Genomic DNA, 16,461 nt, shown 5'->3' with positions numbered 1-16,461 from the left:
CTTAGCAACTTTCAAGAATGTTATATTATTATTAACTATAGTCACCACACTGTGCATAATAGATCTTAAAGCTGTTCTTACGTGTGGATAGTGTAAGTGCTGAAGTGCCTATAAATCATGCCAAAGAACAGTGTGGGGAACCAGAGAAGGTATTACAAAAAGCTCATGACATCTCTTAGATAGTGAGTTAGAGGGGCTTCTGTGACAGATGGTAAGATCACTTCAGAGATTCCTTGTAAGTCTGTGAATTCTCACCAGATATTTTACTTTTTACCATCAACTAATTAAAATCAAATTGTAGTATAGACTTCATTCTAATTTGGTAACTTTATTTTCCTAAACATGTTAAAAACATTTCTTGGCTATGTGATTTCTGGACTTTTACCTCCCACTTCTCATCTCCAGCATTGAGATAAGAATTCTCATATCTGAATTGTGAGTGTATTAACATAATCCACAACCATGTATTCATTTAATACATATTTGAATGCTTTTGTGTACAGTAAGGTATGGTAGTAGGTAATCTGTGGAATAAAAATTGAGTAAGGTGCCGTCTCTACTTTCAAAAGTATTAATAATCTGTTGGAGGAAGTTCCCAACACAAATATCCAGTTTGAGGATAAAATTAGTATATTTCTTTCCTTAAGAAAGAATAAGAAATTAATGCCCTACAGAAAGTGCTCTATGAGTTCACAGGGGAGAGAAATAGATTGCTGTTGTCTGGGACCACAAGGAAAGGCTTCATAGAAAAGATAGCTTTTGAATTTGGCCCTAAAAATTAGGTGGATTTTCCTAGCTGTTCTAAAAGAGAAAATTGCATGAACAAGACATGGAGGCAGGAGAATAATGAGACATATTTTAGGAATTGCAGGTACTGTAGACCCCTTGCATTCCAAATTTATAACTTCCAGGATTTGTACTGTTTGTGTGACCTTTGAAAGGATCATGTAGCAATTTTTCTGAGTTACTGATTTTATTTCCTTGCTGAGAGCCTAGTGTTTCAAGTCAATGACTGAGGCTAATGGTTGGCCTAGCATTCATATCTTAGTCCATCTTTATTCTTCTCTGTTCACTTTCATTTTCATTTTTCATTCTACCATGTGTTATATGCAAAGACAATTTAACTGAAGTGATTTAGGGTTTGTGATGATCATGGTACAATTTCTCTTAGTTGCTTAGGGTGTACCAAACACAGGATGACCATATAATTTATTGCCTGAACTGGGACCCCTGAAGATTGAAGTGGATGATACTACTAATAAAATTCCCAGGCAACGGACATGAGCGGGGAGGGGTCTCTCAAGTATGCTAGGATATATGACCAGCTAGAATATATGGTTATCCTAAATGTTGTTCATTTTAGTTGAAACATGACAAATGGGTGGAAAGCTATAGGATGTGATTCAGGAAAGCAGGTACATGCTAGTTTGTGAATGGCCATAAATGCTAGGTGGTGAAGGAGTTAAACTTTTATTCTATAGACAGAAAACCCTTGGAGATTTTTGGCAGAGGAATTGTTGTACATGGAGCAGCACTCAGAAAGATGAATCTGACCTCTGGGCAGAGTAAATTGAAGGGAGACAATCAATTTAGAGAGTATCATGATATTCTCATTAAGAGTATATTTGGATGGTAACCATTGGTCTTAATGTAGTAGGAAGTTGTTGCTTTTTTTTTGGCAGTGCTGGGGATTGAACCCCAGGGCCTTGTGCTTGCAAAGCAAGCACTCTACCAACTGAGTGCTATCCTCAACCCACATTTATTTTTTAAATTGCGTACAGAGAAACTTTAATAATTAATTTCCGTTGTGTATTATTATTAATGTTAATTTGTAATTCTGAAAAAAATTCTGTTGGATTATTGCCTTGTTCAATTGTTGATATTTTTGAAAGAGGAACAGCACTGGGGCTTAGCAGTGAATAGCTGAGTATTTGTATGTAATAGTATTATAGCATGGATACATTGTTAATATTGTAGCAATTGAGAGAATGCTTAATAAAAATGTTGCTGAAATTTATTTCTAAAATACTTGGCTTTACCATGTAATTGACTTCATTGTTGTTATCTTGTTTCAACCTTGATGCCTAATCTAGAAAAAATTTTAATTTATTAATAACTCACATTCTGAGAGGAGGGGGTGATGGGAATGGAAGGACAGTAGAATGAGACAGACATTGTTACCCTATGTACATGTATGAAAATAATTTTTTTAAAATAAAAAAAAAATAATTACTCACATTCCCCTTGCCTGCTTTCCCCCTTTTTCTCTTCCCACCCCATGGAGCAGGTTGGACTAATAAGAAAGAAAAGCCATTTTCTACCAGGAAAACCAAAGCTTCATGGAAGAATGACTCAGTCCTTGAAGGACTAATCATGCAGTAGTGGAGAAGAGTATATTCTGGTTAGAGCAGACTATATGTGCAGAAAGAGGGAGCAAAAAATGTAGGGCATTTTTTTGGGAGAAGCTGTCTGCTGGGTGACTTCAAAGTGCTGTGGAAATGGGCCTAGGCTGGCATAACCAGCCAATTAGGTGGCCTTGGAGGACACAGGGAAGTTTAAGGAAAGCTTTGTAGTTCTCATAGGTATCTCAATTTTTAAAAACCTTCAATATAATGGAAGAAAACATTTTTTACTTGTTGACAAAGTGCTTACAATTTAAAGCTAGTCTGTCACTGTTTCTTAAATGTATTTTTGTACAATATTACCCATTTCACTGGTGTGACTTTCTTTATATAGGATCTCATCACTGGATATCTCAGTCTGAAATGTTTAACAGTTGATACAATCAATGCATGTTTGAGTTATTATCTAATGAATTGTGGAAGATGACTGGAGTTGCCTTCCTCCACTGCTTTCTGTATAGCTAGAAAATAAGCTAATGAACTGAAGAGAATGACCAAGTTGTAAATGCTTTCTATGTCTTTATTTATATGTGTTGTCTACCATATATCATATTCTTAATAGAAGATCTTAATAGTCATGGAGAATTTAACCTCTAATGATGAAATATCATTAAGAATTTTCTTGGGGCTGGGGTTGTGGCTCTGTGATAGAGCACTTGCCTGGCATGTGTGAGATCCTGGGTTCTATCCTCAGCACTGTACATAAATTAATTACTTAAATAAATAAAGGTCTGTTGACAACTAAAAATTTTTTTTAAAAAAGAATCTCTTGAAAAATTTTTTTCTTATGTTTTGTTTATTGAAAAAAAATTGTAAGTTTCCTTCCAATCTAAGTTAAAAAGAAAAAAGAAAAAATCATTAGTGATTCCCATCCTCCTTCCCTGACCTGCAGCTACTTGTCTTTATTTTACTTAAGCCTTGTAGTGTTTGACACATAAAGATGTTTCCCTAGAACCTTATTTCTGCCCAGGGCTGACATGAAAAGAAGCAATTTGTCAGACTAGTGGAGCTTGCTAAGAATTCAAATAAACAACTTGTCTTTCCTTTCATACTGCATATTAATAGAAATGTTCATGATAATAAGAGAAGGCTCCTTTACTCCCTCCAGGAAGGAGATATTATTGGGTCAGAGACAGTTTTCTTGCTTTGGACTCTTTTACAAACAGAACTATTCGCTGAATGCCAGTCTTATCTGTGGCATATTTATTAGTGCAGTGTTTTTAAGTAATAGTTATCTATTTAATACAGCCAAATTGATTATTGCCTCATTTATGCCATTACCTATCATGTAAAAATATTCTTGCCATGTAAATATTTCAAAGTCAAAGGCAATTAACTTTAGAATTTTAACATAAATTCCCTGTAAACTTGTATTTGAATAGGTGATAACTAACTTCAGATTCAGGCTCCCTTGGATTATGCAAATGAAAATTATCACCATATCTGTAATCTAGCATTTATCACATTTTGCTCCCCACATTTTGCTTTATCACTGCTACTAGATTGATAGCTTCTGGAGACAGAGCATACCATGCCTCAGTGCCCTCAGTACCTAGTAGACTCTCTTAAATACTGTTACTTAATGACTTGACTTTGATAATGACCAACTTTATTGCTGTATAATATTTTTCTGTTTTCTTAAGTTTTTTTACAACACACAACTATAAAATCTTGCTGTGTCAATATAACTAGGTTCCATAGTTATTGAGAGTTAGTCCTAAACTTATAAGGGAAGTATTGTTGGTGAGATGTTGAATGATTATAGAAAAGACTTCTTTCGTCACCCATCTCTAGGTTCATGCCTGAGATCCTTGTATCAGAAGACAGATTAACAGAAAAGCATGTAAATTTATTTAATACAGTATAAGGTTTTTTTCTTTCTTTTGTTTCCCAAGTATTGGGAATTGAACTTAGTACTCAGTGGCACTCTACCACTGAGCTACATCCTCAGAGTTTAAAAAAAAATTATTTTTACTCTGAGATAGGGCCTTGCTAAATTGCTCAGACTGTCTTGAACTTTCAGTCTTCCCACCTAGCCTGTGGAGCAGCTGGGATTATAGGTGTGCACCATTGCACCTGGCTTAATACAGTTTTATGTGATTTGAGATCCTTCAGAAAAAATGACGTAAAGAAACAAGGGAAACCGATTTTTATGCTTTGAGGAAAAATGAACAGTTATGCAGAAAGAAGTATGGATAAAAATCATGCAGAAAGAAATGTGGACAAAAGGGCATGTGATCTAATGGGTCATGTTCAGGTTGTTCTTGGTGTCTTTGTGTCTTCTGAGATAGGCCTACTTTTTTTCTCTAGCTCTATGGAGGTTATTTCTCCCATGAGGGTCTTATAACCTACTTTAGAAAGTCAGAGAATTGTTTTATGCCCTGATTGAGGGGAGAACGCAGAGAGAACTTTCTGCTTCTGCTGTTTGTCAAATGTCCTGAACCCTATCAATAATAAAGACTAGTAAGTATCTTCCCAGTTAATTTTTCAGGCATTAAAAATAGCAAAATTATTTGGAGATTACAATCACTTTTTGTTGTTGTTGTTGTTGTTGTTGTTGTTTTTGTATTGAACCCAAGGGCACTTAACCACTGGACCACAACCCCAGCTCTTTTTTATATTTTATTTAAAGACATGGTCTTACCAAGTTACTTAGGGCCTCAGCCTCCTGAGCTCCTGGGATTGCAAGTGTGCATCACCATGCCCAGCTCACTTAACTTTTTAAGAAAGTATAATTTATGGGTGCTGGAAGACATGGTAGTCCATTATTTGCTACACCGTTATGGTAATTTGAATATAAGCCTTCGTTTTATCCTTAGTTTTTCTCCTAAAAAAAGAATGAGTGTATAGAAATATAAATTAGTGGGGTTTATTTACATGCTAGGATAAAGGTGTCTCTCTATATAATTTAGATTGAATTGTTGGTGACTCATAAAATTTTGAGTCACTGTTATTGAGTACTGCAAGTGTCCATGAACTAGATGGCCATACTTTTCGGTATGATCAGAGCCTGGCATTGGTTGTCACTCAATAAAAAACAGTGATACAGTGATTCAGTGAATGAGTTTCCATACCAAATTCTTTTTTGAACAAAAACCTCTCTGGGTAGGAAATACAGTTTCCAAAGATGAAACATAAGAGTAAATATTACTTTTTAAATAAGTAAAAATCTGCTGTTTTAGCTTAAATTTTATCTTTGTTTTACAGATGGCTGGCTAAGTTTCTCGAACTTTGAATTTCAGAAACACTAAAGTGAAAGCAAAAACATTCTTATCCCTTTTTTAATAGCCTCTCACTTAATACATTGTTATCATCACTAAGTGAAACTAATGCAGGAAGTACTTTTGCTTTGCAATTGGCAAGTCTTTTCTTGATCCTTCATTAATTTGCTCTCAGAAACATGATGGGATAGAGTTAGAAAACAGCTTTGCTTTTATATGTTTTCAAAACCCATAATCTCCTGGCAATTTTTTTCTTGTGCTGTAGAGGTAAAGTTGTTGAAAGTATTCATTTAAATGGGTGAGTAAATTCTCAGTTTTCTTAATTGTCTAAAAACAATTAATTGTCTTTTCTGTGTTTGGAAGTATAGGAATTATCATTTGACCAGTTTCTAGGCTGGAAAAATTATTATTTCTCCTATTTCATTGATACAGTGATGGTTAGAATAGTTAATAAAGATTAAAATCATTTGATGATTGTCTAAGGAACAAGTGGATCCAACAATTCATTAATTTTTATTTATTTTTTGTTGGTGCTTTATAGATATACATAAAGGTGGAATATACTGTGGTGTATTTACACATGCACAGAGTGTAATTTTGTTAAATTTGCTCTGCATTTTAATTTGCTCTCCCCTTTCCTGTCCCTCCTCCCTGTTTCTTGATCTCCTTTTTCTGCTCCACTCATCTTCCCCGTATCTTTACAATCTCTCTCTCTCTTTGCAAGAGCAAAAAGTAAATTTTAAGTAACAGAGAGAGACTCCTCTAGAGAGGAGGGAGCCCAGAGCTGGTACCTGAGGGAATGGGGCTATCTTGTCTCTTTTATAGATTTTGGGTTTCCTTTCTTCTCATGCCCCTTCCTCCTTTTATCTTGCCTACCTGGTGACCAAAAGGTAGGAAGAGAGCCACAGGGCTCTTCTCTCTCCTCAAGCTGTTAGCAACCAGGTGATGAGGAGTGTTATCTATCCATTTCCTTTTCTTTAATAACCTGTCTTTTGCCCCCACTCTCATTCCCCGCTCTGATTAAGGGAACCCTTACTGCTGTAAGGGGAAATGGAGGATGACTGCTCTGGCTGCTTCAGGCTGAGAGGGGACAATGTGGGGCATATTCATTAATTTTAAAAATTGCTTTATTTGCCTTTTTTGGAGACATTTATTAATTTCACATTTTTTAAATTTTCAGGTAACTTGGGTTTTTACTCCTGTAACAACTGAAATAACAAGTCTTGACACAGAGAATATAGATGAAATTTTAAGTAAGTACATCAGTATTTTAAAAGTATAATTTTTTTCTCTGTGAAGAGTTTATATACAAAAACAGCAAAATCTGTTACCTAGAATAGTTGAAGATCTCCATTCTAATTAATTCCATGGCTTATTGAATTTTTTTAAAAAAGTACTTTTGGTTTTTAGTTTTAGTAACATTTCTTCAAATGTGTAAGTCTTTCTTTCTTGTGTTACAAGTAATGCTTTTAGTCTTTTTTATTTCTTTGCCTTGATATAGATACCATGCTTAACAAAATATTTTGCTGAAGTCTACTTAAAGGCTTATAATTCTCACTGTGCAATACTAATCGTTTATGTCTTTAGAACACAGCCTAGATTTTTTTTCTTCTTTAAGTTACCTATTCTGATCTCTTTAACAGCATCATTGGTTAAATTCAATAAATGTTTTATTGAATGCATTGTTTATTGACATTGTGATTATGGATAAAATTCAGTTGGGAGGAACTTGCTGATTTTTAAGAATAATAAAGGGAAGGTGAAGATATGATTAATAGAAGATCAAAAGTTAGGAGCTTTAAGAAAATGTGCAATGATTTCTTTCTTTCTTTTTTTTTTTTTTTTTTTTTGCTTGTGTTTTCTTGTATTTTAAAGTCTTCTTGCTTTTTGTTTCTACCATGGTAAACATCAATAGTCATAACCCACATAAAAGCTCTTTAAGATCCCCAATAATTTTTAAAAGTGTAAAAAGTTCTAAAACCAAATCTTTTTTGTTTTTAAACATCATCCATTGGTTTGCACATAACAGAACCAAATGTATTAATGGTAAAAGGGATTAAAACATTCATTGAGCATCATACATTGTTTTGTGTTTCTGGAACTTTAAATGATAAAAAGTCTATCTTATGGGATCTAAAGAGCAGTAGTTCTGTAAACTTATCAGGATTCAGAATCACCTGGAGGGTTTATTAACATCTATACTGCTATAATGACCCGTTTCTGGTAGAAACTGCTAGACCCATCCTGCATTTCTGTAAGTTGCTAGGTAGTGATGGTGCTTCTGATCCAGGAATTACAGTTTGTGAACCACAGCTTTAGATTGAATAGGCAAGTGGATAAAAGTACTGTAAGGTAAAAAGGGAAGGAAATTGAAACTCACATGTCATTCTCACGCTTTTCATCTTCCAAATTCTGGAATATCTTTGGAATTTTAATTTTATTACTGCTTAAGGAATTTGTTTCTCTGAATTAGGTTTAGACAAAAGAAACTGTGCTTCATCTTTCTTATGTCTTCACATTCTGATATGCAAATGGTAGTAGGTTATTTTTGCAATAGTGAGTAACTGTTCAATGGATAGGAACCAGAAAAAAAGTGCATCTTGTGCAACATTGTTAGTTATGGGTCACTTATTGCTACTAAAGGGACATCTGAGATTTAGAAATAGCTTAGTAATACAGGTCTCTTTTGTGAAATAGGATTTTACTTACAGAACTAGTTCTCAGGGATTCATGAATTTGTTGAATTATCAACAAATGGATCATTAGAATCCAGATCATTCCACTTTAGGAGAGTAGGCTAACTTGATTGGTCTAGATTTGTTTTCCTCTTTGCTTTATAGGCATTTAAGATGCAGTGAAGGTGGAGGGTAGAGGATATAGAGAAAGGGGGCAAATTATATCTAAGCCATCTATGTGCATGAGTTTCTGGGTGAGAGAGAACTTAACTGTTAGCATAGATTTTTATTTGGCCTTTATAAAGGGGAAAGATCATGATGAAAATCATGTCTTTATGTCAGAATTGTGTAGACACAAATAACTTTGATTTTGTTTCTCAATTTCAGACAATGCTGATGTTGCTTTAGTAAATTTTTATGCAGACTGGTAAGTAATCTTGTTTTTATTTTTTTGTTTTATTTTCAACTTGCTGAAGGTGACTATTCCTGTGGTAGAAAGTAATGAATAGGAAAATTTCTGATTTTTTTCAAGATAATATTCCATATATAAAATCAATTAAGGCTCATTCACATATTAATATCTTAATTTGACAAGAATTTCTGTTTTAAGAGAGAAATATAACTGATTCCGTTATGCCAAATCTTAAAAAGAGGCAACATAAAAACTCAAATATAACAAAAATTAAAAAACAGTATTGCAGTGCTCTGTCTGACTCTGGAAAGAGGGCAGAGTTTGGAGGTCAGAATTTAGGTGTGGTAAGTTTAGAAGAAAAAATACTATTGATATTTTTCAACTTATGCAACCTGCCACCCCTTACAGGAAGCCTTTATTTAATCTGAATTGAATCTGTCTTCTGTGTTTATGTGGTAGCCTACAGACCACTGACCACTTCCTTTTTCTTACTAGAGACTGAATATCCCTGATCCAAAATGTTTGTGACCAGAAGTGTTTTGGATTTTTTAAAATTTTGGACTATTTGCATAGACTTTCCCAGTTGAATGTCTCTTATCTGAAGGTCCAAAGTCTGAATACTCCAAAATCTGAAACTATTTGAGCATTATTTCCGATTTTGAAATTTCAAATTAGGGATGCTTAACATTTATGAGGTTTAGTCTTATTTTCTCTTTGTACCCTTGCAAACAGACTTCCATGGCAGAGATTATGTCTTACTTGTATTCCCAGATTCTATAACAAAGACATGATATATAGTATTTAAAAGACTGTGTTGTGAAGATAGGAAGCAGGAAGATTTCGCTGGAGAGGTTTGAAACACTGGTGTAATTTGACTGTTAAGAGCTTACTTCCTAGTAGCTGCCTAGTAGCTGCTTCAGGCTAGCTACAGTCCAGCAGTTTACCTAGATTTTTGCAGCAGTTTCCTCACTCATTCCTCACTTATGTCTATGTATTTCCATTCTGTTTTCTATAATACAAGCCAGAGTTCTTTCCTACAATGCAAATTAGATTAATTTACACTCCATCTTAAAGTTAAGTGGTTTTCTATTACCTTTGGATTAAGTTTAAGCCCTTATTTTGGCCTAAAAGGCCCCTCATAATTTGGCTACTTCCTATCTCCACAGCAGTATCTCTTGCCTCTCTCTACTCCCACATTCTGCTTGTTATACAGAACCTTCAATTCTTGTGAAATTCTGTCTTCTTTCATCACTGAACTCATGATTTTTCCTCTGCCTGGATAGATCACTCTTTGTTCTCACCCACTACTTTAATTAGTTAAGCTAATCATCTTTCAGTGATTTAAATGCCATTTTCTTCAGCCCATTATATCAATATGCCTACTCTTACTCTCAAGTCAGACTAGGAACCTTTCTTATATAATTTTCCCCATTTTACAAGGACTCAACTTAGGATTTTTTTACTTTACTATGATGCAAAAGTGATACACTTTCAGTAGACATCATACTTTGAATTTTGATCTTTTCCTGGGCTGGGTATGTGGTACTGTACTCTCTTGATGGTGGGCAGTGGTGAAAAACTGCAGCTCCCAGTCAGCTGATATTCTGCAGTGCCTTCTCTTTGTTGCTGAACTATGATGTTTAGACATATTAAGTGCTTAATTAGACACATTAAGTGCTTTTCAACCTAGGATAATTTTAGTTTACAATAGGTTTATTGGGATTCAACCCCATTGTAAATTTAAGAACATCTGTAATTCCTATAACACCCCAATCTTACCCAGTGGTAGCACTTTTATGCTATGCTCTAGTTGGTAATTCACTATTTTTGCTTTGAGGAAATAGTTACCACAGCTATTATTTTTTCAACATTATTTGCTAAGCACTTTGCATAATACATGGCTAAGTACACATAAATATCTACTGAATGTGAATGTATGTGTGATATGGGTATTTAAAGAACTTTAGTAAAAAGTTGAAGATATACAGAGAAAATATCCTTTATAAATGTATGACAAAGATAACATTTACTTCTGCGTGCAGTGGTATGCACCTCTAAACCTAGCAACTTGAGAGGCTGAGGTAGGAGGATTGCAAGTTTGAGGCTAGTCTCAGCAACTTGGGTATAGACCCTCAGCCACTTAATGAGGCCTGTATGAAAACCAAAAATGAAAAGGACTGGAGTTGTAGCTCAGTAGTAAAGTGCCCCTTGGTTCAATTCCCAGTACAAAAAAGAAAAAAAATTCAAGGTAAATTAGGATTCCAGATGTAATATTTGTCAAAAAAATTGGTAGAAGATTATCTAAGCAAGTCCACTTTAAAAATAAGAAAAATGAGATTCAGAGGAGTAAAGTATTTTCCCAAGGTTACCTGATTAGATTGCAGCAGAGGAAAAACTAGAACACAGTTCTCTTGGCTGAGCAATTTTGTTTGCATTAAGAAAGAAAAATAGAACATGCTACTGACCTTCTTGCAAAAACTGAATTGAAGATGTGGACTAATTTCAGTTACTTAGGAAAACATACTACCTAAGGAATGCCTGAGCTGTTAATGACTTAGAATTCTTGTATTCAACTGAGAAAAGTTGGGTAATAGACTGTAGGACATGGATGTATTCTCTGTGGTCTCAAAAATTAGACTCTGGATTCTCTCTGGAAGCAGTTCTCTCATAGAACTGCCTAAAAATACTGCTATGCCTCAGAGAGTAATAAACCGTAGTAGGTGCTTAATAATGCTGTTATGTACCAGATTCATCTGTATTGTTTTTAATGCTCAGAATTGCCCTGCAGGTAGGTATTATAATTTCCATTTTAGGTTGAGGAAGTTGAGGCTCAGAAAGGTCATACGGCTTAGTAAGTGGTGGAACTGGGATTTAACTCAGGTATGTCTAACTCCAAAGCTTATCCCTGCCCCCATCCAGTAGATCATATTAGTAAGTGACCCCTAAGTGTCTCTGCAGACTTTTACCTGTTTGGTTGATTTATTAAGGATTAATTTAAACACTAGATAGGAGATTGGAATCACATGATCTTATGGCTCTTCCAGTAGATTCATTGCTTTTTTGATGTTACTTTCATAAATGTAACATTTCCATGTGTATGGGTAGATGTATATGAAGGTACAGTAATATTGGAAATGAACTTTTATTTCACCTTCCCCTTTAGCCTGTTAATATTAAAACTGATGCAATTTTAAACATGAACCTGTGCTTAAATACTTGCTGGGCAGAAACTGGACAGTCCACAGAGAAGGAGCCCTTGACGTGAGTCTTTACTTTGCCCTTAAGCCAGAAGCCTGTCCACTATTTCTTTACTAGGCCATATCCAAATTCTTCAAAAAACTAAATCAGTCTTTGGTGTTTGCCTCCCATTTTCCTCCACCTATCCTATTTTCAGCCAGTTGTAAAAACCCACAAACCTGGAGTCCTAGTCTCTCTGGTTCCTCCATTATATCAGCTTATTCATTTAACAGACATCTATTGAATGCTTATTAGACTATGTAGTCACGTAAGACCCGGTCCATGATGTCCACAGACCCTATCCACCTATCCCAGATGGGAGAGATTTAAGAATGCTAAAAGAGGAAGGAACCACTTGAAAGCAAGAGATTGAAGATACAGATCCTTGATATATTCTAGGACATCTCCTTAGGAAGTCAGGTGAGTAGGCTAGAAGAAATGCATACAAGAAGAAATAGGGAGGAGGTGTAATATTTGCATCATTTCATAATCTTTACAATATTTAGGGTGGCTTATGGCTAATATATATGACATAATCACACATATTAAAGAGTTCACAGGCTTCATTTAAGTAAATTTTTTGATGTACAAGGGCTCTGGAAGCAGTGGTAGCCATTATAATTTGTTAACATAGCCTCAATTCCATATGAGAATGTCCATTCCAACCCAGTGATTGAATGTATGTGTATGTTGATTCTTCTCTTTCTTCTCAGTCCCTTTAATGACCTACAACATGTGTTTGTGAAATTGGTTGGCCTGATTAAGGAATAATCAGAATTAGAAGTAAAAAGTTTGGAATTTTGCTTTGCCCTCATTTTTAAAGTAATAAAAAGAAAGAATAGGAAATATAGACAGGAAGTCTTTGAGAATTTAAAATATTTGCTTTGGGACTTGATATATTTAGAATTTTTACAGAAAAACTAAATTCATAATAAGGGATAAATCTTGAGGGGAAATGATTCATCAGATGCTATATATTCTCTAATACAACTTATTTATTTAATATACTAACTTGTTGCTGAAATTTGGTGTGATAGCCAGGTGGATTAGAATAATATTTGCAATAAACTTGTAAGAGTTTGTACAGTAGTCTAAAAATATGTTTGTTATTTAAAGAAAACAATTTCTTTTGTAAATGCACAAACCTCAGTTGTTATAAATTCTAGAAATATTTATTCGAGAAAATATTGCAGACTTATCTCATGGCCTCTGTGAGAGATTCTGAGATCGTTAACTGTGTGCTCCCTAATACTGGCAATTGTCTTAAGGTGAAAAAAAAAATCTTCTAATTAATGAGACAGTGTTTGGAGTATAGTTTTTTAATTCAAAATTGCCTCATTTCTACTGAATGATATCAGAACCTGTGATTAAATTAAATATGATTGTCTAACAAAGTTATTTATTTTACATATACTAAATATAAGTAGGTGATAACCAAAGTAAGATTTCATTACTTCTGCTTTTCACTTCTAATTGGTATGCTTATCTGTATATAGGTGTCGTTTCAGCCAGATGTTGCATCCAATTTTTGAGGAAGCTTCTGATGTCATTAAGGAAGAATATCCACATAAAAATCAAGTAGTGTTTGCCAGAGTTGATTGTGATCAGCATTGTAAGTAACTCTTGAGGAAGTCTGGGAAAAACAATTCTGTTCCTTCCTCTCTTGCATGCATACTTTTTTTTTCTTCTCTTTTAAAATACCATGCTTTAAGTGGGGAAAAAAACAAAATGATTCTAGTAACCTTGGCTAAATTGCTAATATTTAATCTACATATAACACTATTTTCCATTTTGCCTGGGTGAAAGGTTTTTCTTGATGTTACTTTTTTCTTTAAAATCTAGTAGGTCAGGCATATAGATAGTAAATTATAACTATCAATATTTTCTACCAAAGCAAATACTAAAATCAATAAGTAAAATTGAATTATATTTTTAAAAGAAAATATGGATTTTTGTTACTCTTAAGAATCATGCAAAAATACCATTGTCATTTATGATTTTTTGCATTTTTATTATTTTAAAGATTCTGCTGAGATTGACTTAAGAATATCTTTGAGGTGTAATTGTTTTTCTGATGATAATGTTATTGAGAGTGTTAAGAACTTGGTTAGACTTTATTAAAATTTCAATTTCTTATATTTTGCTTGTCTGTGAGTACTTGTGTACAATCTTCGTAGATTTATATATACATGACATATTTCTCTTCCTTGAGCTGGTGAGCTAGCAGTATTGTTTCTTCCTGAGTGCTTCCATTACATTTGAACTTTGCTTTCTCCTAGTACCAAATTTATTGAATTTGATAGTTCTGGTTTATTGTGTCTTAGTTGTCTCATCATCTGCACTTAATATTTCTTCAAGGCAGGACTTTTTTTTTTTCTTTTTAATCTTCCTTTTAAGTGGAGACTAAACTACTTACTAATCTCTGTTTCTAAAGCATTTGAGTTTCTGGGTGTTAGAAACTGCTCATTAAAACTTTTTTTGTATTGAGTTATTGACAAGTTGGCTAGAATACAGAGCTGTTTCTTATTCTACAACTTTTTTTATCCTTTACACTTCACCTACTGATTAGAATTAGTGTCTGTGGAGGTATATGTATGTGTACACACACACACACCCCCACACACACGCTAACTTTTCATTTTACTTATGCGGAAATGGAAATAAAGTGACTAACCATTGTTACATAGCATGAAGTTATTCAAATTGGAATTAGAATTCTGGTCTCCTGATCAAATACTGTCACATACCAGTTTGCTTTTTTTCTGTTCAATTCAATAAGCATTTTGAGGATTTATTGGTATAGCACTGTGCTAGGCAGAAAAGCGTTTTTCTTTCTAACAGCAAGTCATTTCAAAGTCTTACAAATCATAGCCATATTTTTGTTTGCTAACATTCACGACTAGATGGAATGAAGGGAGCCATAAAAAATTGTTATTATCACACGCTTTCAGAATCTTTCCTCCTCTCTTTCATTGACAGAGAACATGGTATATTTGATGTGGGCTCTCCAAATATTTCTATTCTTTATGTATTTAATTAGACAGTAAGTGCAAGCAAGAATTCCTACTTTTGCTGAATATTAACTGAAATATCTGAACTTATGCTCTTAAGCTTATAGTCATTGGGAAGAAAGTTGACTTTTGAAATAAATCTAATGCCATTGTTATAATTTTTTTTTTAATTGGAGAAAATAGTCATTGTTCGTATGCTTTTCAATTCACCAGAAAGTAGTTACTAAGGAACATTGCATTTGAAGTATCATGTACTCTCTCTAAATATTTTTACTTTTTGCTTTAAAAAATGATAATAGAAAATGCTTATTGGTGATTTATTCACATTTTCTACTTTGTCTATAAAGTTTGTAAGACAGACTATACACTTTTGTTAAACCTTTATATGTCATTTGATTTAGAGGTTTTGAACTGCAAGAACTTTAGGAATTCTGTGGTTTAAAGAGACAAGCCTATTAGTCAAATTGTTCTTTTTATTTTGGAACTGGGGTTCAAACCCAGGGCTTTGCAAATGCAAGGCAGATGCTTTGCCACTGAGCTATATCCCAGACCTCAAATCATTCTTTGATAGGGTTTTTTTTAAAAAGAGATTTATTGAGATATAATCGGCATATAAATCTGCATGTTTAAATGATATAATTTTATACTTATTTATTTTTATTTTTTGTGGTACTGGGATTGAATCCAGAGGTGCTTTACCACTGAACTACATGGTGAAGTATAATTTAAAACTTGCATATTTTTTATCAAATTATTTATTTTCTTATTGACTTTGAGAGCTCTTTATATATTATTAGTCCTTTTTAAATGTGTAATTGACAAAATTTTCTCTCATTCTACTCTCTTGAGAATGTCTTTTTAAAAATTTTGATGAAATACGTATTACATAAAATTTACAATCTTGACCATTTTTATACAGGTTCTGTAATATTAAGGATATTTATATTGTTCTATAACCAGTCTTCAGACCTTTTTCCATCTTGCAGAACTCTGTGCCCATTAAAGTGTCTTCTCATTTCTCCCCCATGTCCCTTGGAAACCACCATTCTGTTTTCTGTTTTTATGAATTTGACTTCTCTAGATGCCCCCACATAAGTGGAATCATGCAGTATTTATGTTTGTGACTAGCGTATTTCATTTAGTATAATGTCCAAAAGGTTCATCTGTATTGTAGCATATCTTATAATTTCCTTCCTTTTTAAAGCTAAGTAATATTTTATTGTGTACACACACACACACACACACACACACACACACACAACTCTCTCTCTCTCTCTCTCTTACAGAGTAGTCCCCTCTTATCTACAGAGGATATGTCCTAAGACCCTCAGTAGAAACCTGAAACTGCAGATCATGCTGAACCCAGTGTATGCTATATTTTTCTTATGCATGCATGATTATGATAAAGTTTACTTTATAAATTAGGCACAGTAAGAGATTAACAAAAATAGTGAATTTTAACAGCATACTGTAATAAAAGTTTTGTGAGTATGGTCTCCCTCT

General features: G+C 33.8%; 1 protein-coding gene across 2 annotated transcripts in view; it reads left to right on the top strand.

Annotated features, from left to right (window-relative positions):
- Positions 1 to 16,461, top strand: part of ERP44 (endoplasmic reticulum protein 44) — a 93,616-nt gene that overhangs the window by 19,250 nt on the left and 57,905 nt on the right. The window contains exons 2-4 of one of the 2 annotated variants that reach the window (XM_079112260.1): positions 6,804 to 6,876; positions 8,686 to 8,725; positions 13,444 to 13,559. In XM_079112260.1, the coding sequence (XP_078968386.1) occupies positions 6,804 to 6,876; positions 8,686 to 8,725; positions 13,444 to 13,559 (229 nt within the window). Of the gene's footprint in view, positions 1 to 6,803; positions 6,877 to 8,685; positions 8,726 to 11,900; positions 12,368 to 13,443; positions 13,560 to 16,461 lie in introns of those variants that run through there. The other variant, XM_079112259.1, reaches the window with a different exon arrangement.

The sequence above is a fragment of the Sciurus vulgaris genome (genome assembly GCF_902686455.1).
Source record: "Sciurus vulgaris genome assembly, chromosome: 15".
Lineage (NCBI taxonomy): Eukaryota > Metazoa > Chordata > Mammalia > Rodentia > Sciuridae > Sciurus > Sciurus vulgaris.
Note: the sequence above shows the minus strand (reverse complement) of the source record. Positions and strands in the feature narration are given on the sequence as shown.